The 12,615-nt window shown below is 60.2% G+C and overlaps 1 protein-coding gene across 1 annotated transcript in view; it reads right to left on the bottom strand.

Annotated features, from left to right (window-relative positions):
• The window catches only part of ARNT2 (aryl hydrocarbon receptor nuclear translocator 2), a 110,227-nt gene that overhangs the window by 84,724 nt on the left and 12,888 nt on the right, over window positions 1–12,615 (bottom strand). Inside the window, exons 3-4 of the mRNA XM_049614354.1 lie at window positions 11,673–11,886; window positions 8,138–8,351 (exon numbers count right to left, since the gene is read on the bottom strand). Of these exons, the coding sequence (XP_049470311.1) occupies window positions 8,138–8,351; window positions 11,673–11,886 (428 nt within the window). The remainder of the gene's footprint in view (window positions 1–8,137; window positions 8,352–11,672; window positions 11,887–12,615) is intronic.

The raw sequence follows: 12,615 nt of genomic DNA on the forward strand, positions 1-12,615 counted from the left end.
CCCTAGCCCGCGGACCCCCCGAGAGCCAGACCACACCAGTGTTGTTTCTCAGTACACCCTCCACAGTCAGCACAGCGTCTCACTGGGTGTGGTGCGTTCATGGACGAGGACACGGAGACCTGGGGCGGTGAAGTCCGCCACCCAAAGCAAAGGGCCGTGAACCGTGACTGGCACCAGGGGATCCTTCCTTCCACTGCCCCCCAGCTGCCTCCCCTACAGCCCAAGCCCACACCAGCCTCACCCGTAGCCGCCCAGGAGAGCACGCACACGGGCGGGGACGCGGCCCTCCAGCCGGGGTCCCTGATGGGTACACAGACCCTGCACTTGACTCCCTTATCTGCCGGGACACCAGAGCGATAACGAACCCAGCCGCCTGAGTTGGAAACCTGTCCAGATTCGTGAAACATCTTTCAACATAAAACAGAGGAAACACAAGCGGCTTTAGCACGCTAGGCACGGAGGGAAGGGGACCGAGGCGGGTCGTACCAATATTTAACCTTGGGAGGAAAGAACTGAGCCAGCACCAAAGTGGATCTGGGATCACGGATCCGAGGGGGCTGCGGTTTCCAGCGGGAACGTCGCTGAGAAGGACAAGAAGTAACCAGCCCGTGGTTCTCAGCTGCACTCTCTCGTGGGCTCACGGAGCACCTGCCCGCAGATGCTTCCTCCGGGGCCGGCGTGTGGACTACATCACCGGGGCCTAAGTCAAATAAACATGCTCCTCTCGCCACCAAAACACTTTATTTCTATTTCAAACACAGAAACCCAGGAACACTGTTAATCGCTGACTCAGACAAAATCGGGAATTTTTCTTTTCTTGGCCATGTTTATCTGTTCCCCTCATAAGGCAAGAACCAGGCTGCCGAGCCGTGTTTTGGATCTCGGGTTCTGGCACCAGTCCGAGGGCGAAGCCTGGGTATCACAAAGAAAATAAGCCACGTATTTGCAAGTGTGGTTTTAATGAAGTTACCTTCGTGACGGACACGTGGGAAGAGGCCGTCCTTTTCCAGAACTGATACAGCGGTGGGGGGAAGGGCTCCACAGCTCACCGAGCCCCTGTGGGGCCGTGACCTGACGGTCCTGCACGGGAGGAGTGCACGGCCGCAGCCACGCGGTTTTGCCCTCGCCCTCTTCGCAAAGTGTCCCCGAGAAGGCCCGGCTGTCTTGGAGGGGCTGGGCCTCAGTGCTGACAGCCGCCGGCCACTTTCCCAGCCACGGTCCGTGACGCGTGTCTGTGTATCACGCGGAGGTGGGGCGGTTTCTGCTCCGACCCGGGTCGCCCGGGAAGCCAGCGCGGGCACGCCCTCGGTTCCTCGCTGTGTCCCTGAGCCGCGGTGGATGCCGGCCGGCTGAATATACGGCAGCCCCTGCTGACCCCGCTGTCCGTGTGGAGGGCAGACTTGCAGAGTGATGTCCCCCCCCGCCGCTGCTGCGTCCCCAGGCCCCAGGGGTGCGGGGGGGACACAAACCCCAGACACCGTTCTCCTCCCGGCTCTGCCCCAAGGCCCGGCCCTGCCCGAGACCCCCTGGCCGTGGCCGCAGTTGCAGGAGGCCCCCAGCCACACCCTGCTGGTTTTTAATGCACGGCTTCTCAGACGTCAATATGCATATACATTAAAAATGAAAATGCAGGTGCTGAGTCAGCCCCTGCCCCGCCCCCCCACCGGACGATGGGGCCTGTGAACCTGCATTTCTAGGAGGTTCCCAGGGGCTGCAGGTGGTGCGAAGCCACAGAGCACAGGTTCCGATCTCACCGGGGTTTACCATCCAACACAAATCAACGTCTGCCTTGAGGGTCACAGCTAACGTGACAGTCCCCACCTTAGGTTCGAGTCAGAGATGCGACGGCCGGACGAGGTCAAACAGAGGTGGATCCAACCCAGGGGACGTGGTGTCGCGTCCCCGGATGCGGGCACCAAGCCAGGCCTTGTCAAACCGCGAGGAGCGCCACTGGGAATGCACGTTCCCGGGCCCTCCACGCTCCCGCCTCAGGAGGTCTGGGTTCCGGCGGAGTTGCCTCCCCGACAAGTTCACGAGTGATGCTCAAGCAGCGGGACCAGAGGCCACACCGTGAGAGCCTACACGAGATCACGCAGGACCCCGGAGGCCCCTGTGTCTGGGGCCCCACTGACCGCTGCCCGCCTGCCCCCTGGGGCAGGGGCCCCAAAGCCCTGTGTTGAGCACTTCGTCTGGACTGGCCACACGAGGCCAGCCTTCTGAGGCTTCTTTGTACCCAGATGTCCCCAAAGGCACAAAGGCTCCGCCCTCACAGACGAGCTCCACTTTGCAGCACCTGTTCGGCCCCGGCCGTGTGGCCCCCAGAACCTCTCCGTGACTCCAAGCGTCTCTCTCCTCACCTGTGATCTGGGGTCCATACCAAACCCCCCATCACCCCCAAATCCCGGGCAGGCATGCCTGTCACATGTCCCCAGGTGATGAGTTCTCGGCCTGGGTTGAGAACCACTGAGTGGGTTAAAAAACAAAGAAAAGAAGAGGTGCTATAAAATGTAAGAGAGCTCACCGCAACGTTACTATTTCGCCGTGAAAGCACAATGCGCCCAGCGTGCCGCAGATGTCTCCTCTCCCTGACAGGCCCACACCGTCTTGAATGTCACACAAACCCGAGGAGAGGTCGATGACCCAACAGCGGTCCCCGGAGGCCCGCTCTCCCGAGCTGCTCTCTGGGCCCTGACCAGCGCCGGCCAAATCCTGTGAGCCAAGGCCGAAAGCATCTCTGGACCGCAGCGGGGCTCCCGGGAGACGTGGGGTGGGGGTGGGGGTGGGGGCTTAATCGCAGCTGATTGTGACTCGTGGCGCTCGTGCACAAGGGGCTTTCTGGCCACAGCCCTCAGGGACCGACCCGGCCCGCGCTCTCCCCAGATTATCACAACAGCTAGGAAACGGGGTCCATTCATTCGCCAGCAGCTGGGAACCCCACGCACACAGATACCTGCTGAATGCATGAGCTTATGGACAAAGAAGGGGGGGAGGGAGGGGCAAGAAGGTGGGGAGGGCAGGGGTGGAGGCAGGGAGGGAGAATTAATTCTGCTTTGGCTCACATCCGTCTCCACCACCGCACTGCCCCAACCGCTGCCAACTTTTCCCTGTATTGAGCCAAAATGCTGGCCCGATTCTCCGGACAAAGGAAGAAGGAGTCAGACGGAGGGGATGGGCCACGTCAACCTCGCTCTGTCGGGGCCACGGGTTACCCGTTTCCACACCCGCGTCCCAGGCGGGGCAGCTGGGCACTTCCTACGCGGCACGGCGCCTGAGGTCACCGATGAGACGCCTCCAGCTTCTGCTCCCGGGATCGAGGCCGGCCAGAGCTTAGCGGCCACGGACAGGGGTGGAGGGGAAGTTGGGAAAGGCCACGGACGCAGAGAAGGACGCGCTCCCTCTGTGCTCCCTCGCTGTGCTGCCTGCCCTCCGAACCCCGGCCCGTGGGGCAGACTCGGTCACCCTCAGAGGCTCTGGGATCTCCTGGGAAGCCCAGGGCCTGTCCTCAGCTCCCTCCCTCCCCACAGCAGGCTGCGGCTGAGGTCACTCAGACGTCCTCGGTACGTGTCTCTGAAGCACGCCCCCCACGCCCGCCGACTTTTATCTGACCCCTACCACCGTCCTCACCTGCCAGAAGCTTCCCCTCCGTCTCAAGCCCGGAACGCAAATATGCCAGCATTCCCCCAGCAATCAAGATGTGCCCCCGCCCTTCCCCGAAAGGACCACCGCTAACACCACGGAGGCCAGCTCTCCCAGCCGGCCAGTGCAAACCTCCCTCCCTGTGGCGACTGCGCCCCATTTCCACGGGGAATCACCCCTCCCTGACTTTCCGGCTTCACCCCCCAGGCCCAGACTCCTTGGCCCCCCCCGCCGAAGTGGGCAGGGCAGGTCCTGGGCTCTCTGCGGGGACGCCCAGAGAAGGCGGATTCTGCTGGTTCTGCCGAGCGGTCCACGGGGCCCGCGGCTGCTAACACACACCTCCGTTACGTGAGGAGGGCCCGCCTGAGAACGCGCCCTGCGCAGGAGCAACCCCCCTCCCGGGTCGCGCGCAGACCCCAAAGAACTGAAAACAGGACCTCAAAGAGGCGTCTGCACACCACGTTCGCTGCCGCGTTATTCACAGCAGCCAAGACACAGAAGGAAGCCCAAAGCCCAGCGACGGAGAGATGGACACAGAAAAGGTGGTACACACACCCTGAAGTATCACTCGGCCTGAAAAAGGCGGTGGGGGAGGGGGGAGCTTATCATTTGCAGCACGATGGATGAATTGAGAGGCCAGCATGCTAAGTGACGTGAGCCCGTCACAGGACAACCGCTGCATGGTTCCCCTTCCGTGAGAAATCTACAGGAGTCAACTCAGAAGCAGAGAACACAAGGGTGGCTTGAAACGGGGAGCTGGGGCGTAACGGGCGCAACGTTTCAATCGCGTGGGGTGAATGAGTTCTGGAGTCAGCCGGCTAACACTGTGTCTGTGGCTAATACAGAGAGCGTGCTTTAAAAACACCTATTTTATTTGTTCATTTTATAGGGGGGCGGGGAGGACCAGAGAGAGAGGGGGAGAGACGGAATCCCAAGCAGGTTCCGCGCCGTCAACGCAGAGCCCCACGCGGGGCTTGATCCCACAACTGTGAGCTGAAATCAAGAGTCAGATGCTCAAGACTGAGCCGCCCCGTCGCCCCCAGGGGTGGGCGCTTTGAAACACGTTAAGAGGGGAGAGCTCGTATCCAGTGTTCTTAGCACAAAAAGGAGAGAAAGGAAGAGAGAGAGAAGGAAAAGGAAAAAGCCACAAAGGGACACAGGAAATTTCTGGAGGTGACGGATGTGCTTAGTACCCCGACGGTGGCAATGGTATCCCCGGGTGTGTGCGTACGACCAGACTCACGAAAACATACGCATTAAACACGCTCGGCTGCTCATGTGAGGGCGTACCTACAGAAGCAAAGCCGGGAGATGGAGAAAACCATGCCCAGCCAGCGTAGTTACGTTTTACGAAGTCACTGCAAACACCAACGAGCGGGTACTGGACCGCTGCTCCGAGGCAACAGCTCCCAGAAAGCCTCCGCGCGCAGCACTGTCGTCATCCGGGATTCGGAACCGTGTCTCGGGTGCGTTTCTGCTCCAAGACCCCTCATTCGGTGTCGCCGACTCGGTAACCCTGCACTGCCGGCCACCAGCCTCGTGACTCGCGCCCGCGAGAAGCTGACCCACATACGAGGGTCTCCCCCGTGAGGCACACGGCGGCCCGCCCTCGCGGACCCCGGCCGGCACATCAGCCTTCGCTCCGGGGTCATCTTCGACGGCAAGATCTCCGACAAAAAGCACGAACGTGCAAAACCAAACAGAGCAAAACCACCCAGGGCACAAAGGGCTGGAGGCAAGGGCAGCGATCATCCCGTGTGACCTTAGCCAGAAACGCGGGCCCCAGCGACTCAGATTTTCTCCCCTCTGTGCACGTCCGCATCTGCCTGCAAATGCATTTTGGGGTTACAACTGAGTTCCGCCAAGAGGCGGATTTGCAAGTACAGACTCCCGAGTGACGAGGGAGGAGCGTGGTTCCGTTTCCAGCGTCTGATCACTGTCTGCGCCTGAAGCCGGCAGGCCCTTGCCGTCCGGCAGCGATAGTCCCTGTGTCACTCAAGCCAGTCGGGGCTGGTTTTCTGTCACTTGAACCCGGGCTGGCTGCACAGCCACTTTTCTGTAAGCGCAGAGGTCTCTGGGAGGAAGGCGGGCCCACTGTCCAGTGACGACATGTCCCCCCTACCGTGCACGTTCAATGCCCCCCAAGTGCCCCACCATGTGGTACAAGCCCACCCTGTGGGTCCCACGGCTGAGGCATGGACAGTGCAACGAAGAGGCCCAGAGGCCAGGCTGAGCGCCACCCCCCCTCGCCACTCCCAGTGACCTGCCCGGCCCCCTGCCCCTCACCCTCCCACGCTGACCCCCAACAGGGGGGCCGCGACCTTGCTCCCCACGCCGGAAATGAAGGGACGGGAGGGCTTGAGACCCTAGCCCAGTGGCCAAAGGCCCCAAATCACCCCCGAGGTTTATTACGTGTCCACCCAGGTCTGGTGAGTCAGCTAGACCCATGGCCAGAGCCTGACCTCCCCCTGACCATCACCCCCTCTGCCATCTGCCCCAGGCGGGGCTCCTGACTGGGTTTCCAAAAGCCACATCCTGTGGTCAGACCCAGAAGCCTAGGCAAAGTAGGGAAAGACAGACGGCTCTTTCCGGAAAAGGTGACTCCAGCTGTCAACACTTCCTGGTTGATTTACTGTCCTTCTCGAGTCCCTCTGGAATGCCGAACTTTATAAAGCATCTAACCTTGAAAGTGCTACATGGGGCTCTCTGATCTGGCTCGAGGCTGTGACAGCAGAGTCCGTTTTAGCATCATTTCTCAGCCTGTACGTGGAGCTCCCTGACCGGCCAGGCGTCACCGTTACAGGCCACGCGGAGGTGAGCACAGCACAGGCCCCATCCCTATAACTCCCCACCCCCGCCCCCACGTCACTGACACCAACACCGAGACCATTACCAGTATCGTCCAGAAACAGCTGTACGTCTATTATTTCTGACCACGTCCGACTCAGTCTTACCTAAGTGTTAGGGGCCGGCCTGTGTCCCCCCAAAATGAGTATGGTGGAGCCCTAACCCCCAGAACCTCAGAATGTGACTATATGTGGAGGCAGGGCCTTTAAGGAGATAATGTTAAATAGAGTCATGAGAGTGGGGCCCTAATCTGACCAATGTCCTCCCAGGAAGAGAGACATCGGGGGCGCCTGGGCACAGAGCAGACCACGTGAGGACACGGCGGGCAGGTGCCAGGGACAAGCCGGTGAGAGAGGCTTCAGGAGAAGCACAGTCTACCAAGGCCTGGGTCTTGGACTTCCGGAGTGTTCCGGAGTGTTCCGGAGTGCAAGAGCGTGAGAAAATAAATTTCTGCTGTGCCAGCCCCTAGTCTCTGGTATTTTTTACGGCGGCCCTAGCAAACGGACACAACGGGCAAAGCGTTCACCCCCCCCCGTCCCGCATTCACCAGGCTCCTGCTGAGGACACACACGTAGACGGAGACCCCGCGGCTCTCGGTGCAGCAGCGAACTGAAGGCACAGACGTGTCTACCACCCAGCGCAAGACAAACACGGCGGCCCAGGGGCTTGTTCTGAAAATGCAAATTTGTTCCAACGCGACTGAGCTGCTGGGGAACAATCCAAGTACGATGTGAGCTCTGTGTGCGCTTATGCGTGCTTCTGTCCACAAGGAACGCTGCGTGAACACAGAGAAGCGCACCCAGCTGAACGGAAGCACGCGGCTCACACACGCACGCGCTTCAGACACCTGCCGGGTCCCCCAGGCTGTCGCGCGTCACAAGCCACCTGTATCCGCCGTCACGACCACCTTTCGACTTCTAACATCACGTGACCGTCCTCGCACAAAAACACTCAAGTGGCAACCCTTCCAGGACCCACCTGTACGAGTAAATTTCACGTCAGTCTCAAGGCCTGGTGCCACGTTCACGTTTATGAATTTCTTAACCGTTTAATGTGCAAAATTATGCTCCCATTTTTACCAGGTTCCTATTCCTGTTTTTATCTGTCAGCGATTCGTTCTTGAGTGTTGTGCTCCTAACCCGTCTCTTCCCACTGCAGCTTTTATCTCCAGAGTCTGCGTACCGCGGTGACTTCCAGGAATGCGTATGTTGTGTTATAGCAGAACTGCCTTATTTAGATGTTACAATAAGGAACTTCGTTGCAGGGAACTAAGTAAGGCCTAGGTAATAACTGCCTACGATCAGGACCACCATAATTAAGCTCTGAGAGGCATAAACCTCATCACAGAACATGTGGTTCTGGCTAATGTAGCAACATCGCCTCCTAGTGACAACATCTCCTAATTGCAGGTAGAATATAGAGAGTGGGGGGGGGGGAAACCCTTATGTATTAAAATCGAATTGTTTAAATGTTACAAGGTAAATGAAGTCATTGCACAAGCCAAGTCAAGTAGACCCCCTCACCTTTAGGCAGCTTTTTCTGACCTCCAGCTTCACCTTTAGGCAGCTTTTTCTGACCTCCAGCTTCCTGATCTGTTTACTGAAAGACATCCCTCTCCAGACTCAAACAGCCCCCAGGAGGGGGCAGCACTGACCTGTCATGGAGTTTTCGGAGGTGCACAGCTGCTCTCTCAGCTTCTCCACATCGTCGGGGTGCACCTGCTCGTACAGGGTGCTCCCAAACCACTCTGACTGGGGCTGGTTCAGCACAGGGGTGACGGAGTCAGACACGTAAATGACCCGTCCCGTCTCTGCCGCCACTACAAACAGAAAGCCATCGGCTGCTTCCAGGATGAGGTGCTTCAGCTCCTGGGAAGAGAAGATCGAGGTTGGGACAGAACACTGACAAACGCAGCCTCATTAAGTTGTCCTATCAGCAACCTTTGACTTTTGCTCCCTCACTGGGATACACAGTTTTAGAAACTTTGATTGCTTTTTTCTTACTGAAAAATAAGCTAAAAAATGCACAGAGCTTGTCCTAGCTCTGAGATACAGCTACTCCAAAGACTTCTGGCCCTGCCCAAACCAGCCCTCTCTTAGGGAGAGAAGGAAATTCTTGCCCAGGGCAGGGGCTGGAAAGCAAGGGAGTGATCACCAGAATGTGCTGGGCTGCCATAGGTGTGAGTAGCCTCACCTACATATTCAAGCTGCAGTCCTGTTGCTGGGGCACAAGAAGGGCCCGGGGCACAGGGCTCAGTACAGAAGGTGCTGCTGCTGGAAGGGAGGGGAGGGGAAGAGAAAGGGGACAGTGAGGAGGGCAGTGTCCCAGCCACCGCTCCCGCACGGCTGGCGTGCACTTCCTCCCCTTCCTGCGCTCTGAGCGCAATGCCGGCAGTGGATACGGGAGTACCTCCTCATATTCGGGCACCCGTCAAACTTCCAGAACTCCTCGACAGACTCTCCGGGCAGCGTCGGGAGGCAGCAGGGCACACAGCATTGCCCACATCGCTTTATGGCGAGAAGAAAGGTTAGCCGCGCCAGCCCTGGGGTCGCGCTGACTCACGGGGCTTGTGACGGTCAGCGAGGGCAGGAAGGAAGCTGCGTGGAATCCGCGAACGGGCAGCGGGCAGCCCCACCATCATCCCAAGAGGGGCGTGAACGGAGCAGAGTCAACTCTGTTAAGATGTCTCTTCTTTGCCTGAAGGCGGCCCGAGTGTAGCCTACCTACCCGTGTCATTTTCGCATCAAGTCCGATGCAATGTGCTCTGCCCCTCTGGGGGTTGAGGAGCTAACTCTCCCACATGCCCCGCGCCCACACGTGCGCCTCCAGACACCCCACGCACTCAGCGGGCTCCCGCCACAAAGGGCCACTTTCTGCTGGGAATCCTTGGTTCGGATGTCGCCCCACTGTAACACCGATTAAGCGCCCACAGCACACGCGGGAATCTGACGCATGGGGCCCAGCCCCAGGGCGCTCCGAGGACCCAAAGAAAACGCGGGTCTGCTGGTGAGCAGAATCTGGGGAGCTCTGAGCTCTTGGCTGGGTCAGAACCTGAACATCCTCGGCCTGGGACCCCAGGGCGGAAGCAGACTATACGGGATTTTCTAAGAAAAAGTTTGTTTTGTCCACTTCCCTTGCTTCGTCCTTCAGCTGATCTGTGCCTCCCTGCCGCTTCCTGAGCTCAGAGAATGGGTCGACACCTTCACGCTCAGTACCGCAAGAGCTCACAACCGGTAGGACCGTAAGAAGGGAGCAGGATGTCTGCATAACAGCGGATCCCGGGCGCCGGCGGACGGGGCGGAGGCTGAAGGCTGCGGGAAGGTCTAGGGGTCGGAGCCTCACGCTGGTCACGGCCCCTCTGTCTACCCCTCTGCAGTTCTGTCTTCCGGGAGCATGTGATTCCTAACCAGGGTCACGGGCTTCCGAGCTCCAGTTAAACCAACAGGAAGGCCGGCGAGCACGGGTTCTGGAGGGAAAGAAGTGCCTCTCAACCCACGCAGCCGTGTGCCTCCGGGCACGGTGCTGTCCTCAGCCTCTGTCTCTGCACACGGGTTTTTCCGGTGGGATTTTGTGATGCTGAATGAGCTCTTGCGTGTGGACACTCAGGAAGGGCTTGGCATACAGCCGGCGCCCCACAGATGCAGCTATTGTCACCATCGACTACGGAATGGGCCGGACCCCGCCTCCCTCCTCACCTTCCCCACCCTCAGTCACTTAAGGATGAGGATTAACTTCAAAGGCGGACCCGGCAAGACTATCGTGAGTTAAAGGGACCCGTAGAAAAAGCGTTGTTCTTACCCTGGCGGCTCGTGGGCACGTAACACACTTCTGCCCCGTCACCCGCCAGGGGATCCCCCCTCCCGTTACCGGCCAGGCCCTGTGGGAAGCAGAGCCTTGGTGGGTGGAGCTACCCCATGGAGGGGACACGGGGCTGGCAGCCAGGCCCCTACCGCCAGGCTCTGGGCCCTCCGGGTCACGGTCATGGCAAGGCCACAGCCTCCTCACACGTGCGAGGTCAGGCGCCAGGACGACAGGAAAGGGCAGGTGAGATCCCGTGGCCACAGAGCGGAAGTCACCCGCGTCTGCCCCTTTTCCTCGTCCTTTTTCGGAACCTCGCTCCCCTGACCGGACACAGCCCGGCCCCACCAGAGCAGATGGCTCCGTCTCTAGTCACGCCTTTTGCTCCCGCCCCCGCAGCCCCTCGCCCACGACCTCTTCCTGTCAAGCGCCCCGTCCCCGGCTCTCCGGGCGCGCTCTGGCCCCCACCCCCCCCCCCCCCGCCATGGCCCCGCACTGCTAGGGATTCAGGCCATGCTCTGCGGGCTCCTCAAAGTCTCCCTTACTTCAGTCCCGCCCACATTCTCCCACGGCCACCTCACCTTGCCTGTCCCACGCCCACCACCCTGGACCGAGTCCTTCCAGACCCACCGGCCCATGTGTCCTGCAAAGGCGTTCGGGGTCAGGGACGCAAAAAGCCTCCGTTCATCCCAGAGTCGAGCAAAGTGAAGCTTGGAGCGTCTGAGGACCTGCCTCTGACGGGCGCACAGGCCAGGGCTGAGAGTGGGACACGGGCCTTCCCGTTGACGCAGGGGTTTGTAAACTTGGTAAAACACTATCCCGCCAACCACTCCGCGTGTGAGCTCTTCGTCACGGATGGAAAGCACGGCTTTGGGGCCCGGCCAACCTGTGCCAGGCCCCGGCTCTGCCTCTGAGCGGTGGCCGGACCCTTTGTGAGCCACGACGCCCTTGTCTACACAGCAGGGACCAACACTAGCGGCCTCTCCCCCGGCTAGAGTGAGGAGGAAGCGCGAAAACGGGCAGAGAGCTGGCAGCCGGCGGTGATGACGCCACGATTATCACCACGACCGCTCCCGGGCTGCCACCGTGATGGTGTAGCCACCACTCGCTGGCACGGCGGCACGTGGCTTACACGGACACGGTCCCACGTCCGCACACTAAGCCCGGGGTGTTCTCGGAGAGATGCCTCACTGAGCTTTACGGGAAACTCAAAAGCAAAGGACACAGAGATGGACAAACACCGCCGCGAAGAAAGGAGTACAGCTTCCTGGTTCCACCCACCCCTCAACCTTTAACCCCTTTCCCCGCGTAGCTTGTGTCACCCTGGTGACGGTGACTTCGTCCCCTCCCCACAGTGACTCCGTGGGGACGCGCGGGCCCACGGACGGTACCTGCTCCGTCAGGAACGACGGCTTGTAGGCGCCGTCTGTGGACTTGTTCCCTGTGCCCCTCATGGACTTCATGTGCGACACGGCCATGCGGAGGATGGTCAGCTTGTCCGGCTTCCGGGCCAGCGCGCTGCACGTGGGCACCATGTCCGACAGCTCCGTGATGTACTGGGTCATCTTGTTCCTCCGCCGCCGCTCGATCTCGCTGTGGTTCTCTCTTCCCGAGAGCGCGACGACAGGGCGGGGGAAAGACAAGCGTCAGACCAGCGGTCGCCGTCTAACGGGACCGAGCGGCGCGTCCGCCAACACCGACCCGGAACGGCTGCCGCTTCAAACACAGACCCCTTGCGGCCTTCCGGGGGACGGGGCACAGGCTTCCGCAGGGCCCCGTGTCACCTCCAAGGGCGTCCTGAGCCCTTGTCATTGTTCCCACGCACCCGACTAGTTTCCACTAAGCACAGAGAATGGAGACCCGATCCCTCAGCCGCGGGAAGCAAAGCCAACGTGCGCGCGCGCCTGAGTCTGCACGTGGGTGCACGCCCGCCCGCTGCTCGGAGTTGTGCTCCACGTGGATGTGTGTCTCCTGCGGCCCTACAGTGAGAAGCACCGCGTGGCCTCGCCATCCTCAGGGCCACAGACGGACGAGACCGTGGACAAACCTCTCCTGTAGGCCCGGCAGGGTTTCTACGGCCCAGGATAGGACAGGTGCGCTCCTGGCTTATTAAACAGCGAATGGCCCATTGGTTAAAAAGAACCGTGAGGGGTTGCTGGAATCGGTCTCCATGATGCGTGCAGAGAAAACCCAGCAGAAGGGATGGTTGGGCGCTCCCACCTTGGGATTATTACCTTGAGGGTGAAGTAGAGTAAGAGCCCAGCGCCACCTGGGCCCGGACCCCCCCACCTGGGCCCGGCACCATGCACCTGTCACGGGAGGCAGGATGGGGGG

Source organism: Panthera uncia (assembly GCF_023721935.1).
Source record: "Panthera uncia isolate 11264 chromosome B3 unlocalized genomic scaffold, Puncia_PCG_1.0 HiC_scaffold_2, whole genome shotgun sequence".
Taxonomy (NCBI): Eukaryota; Metazoa; Chordata; class Mammalia; order Carnivora; family Felidae; genus Panthera; species Panthera uncia.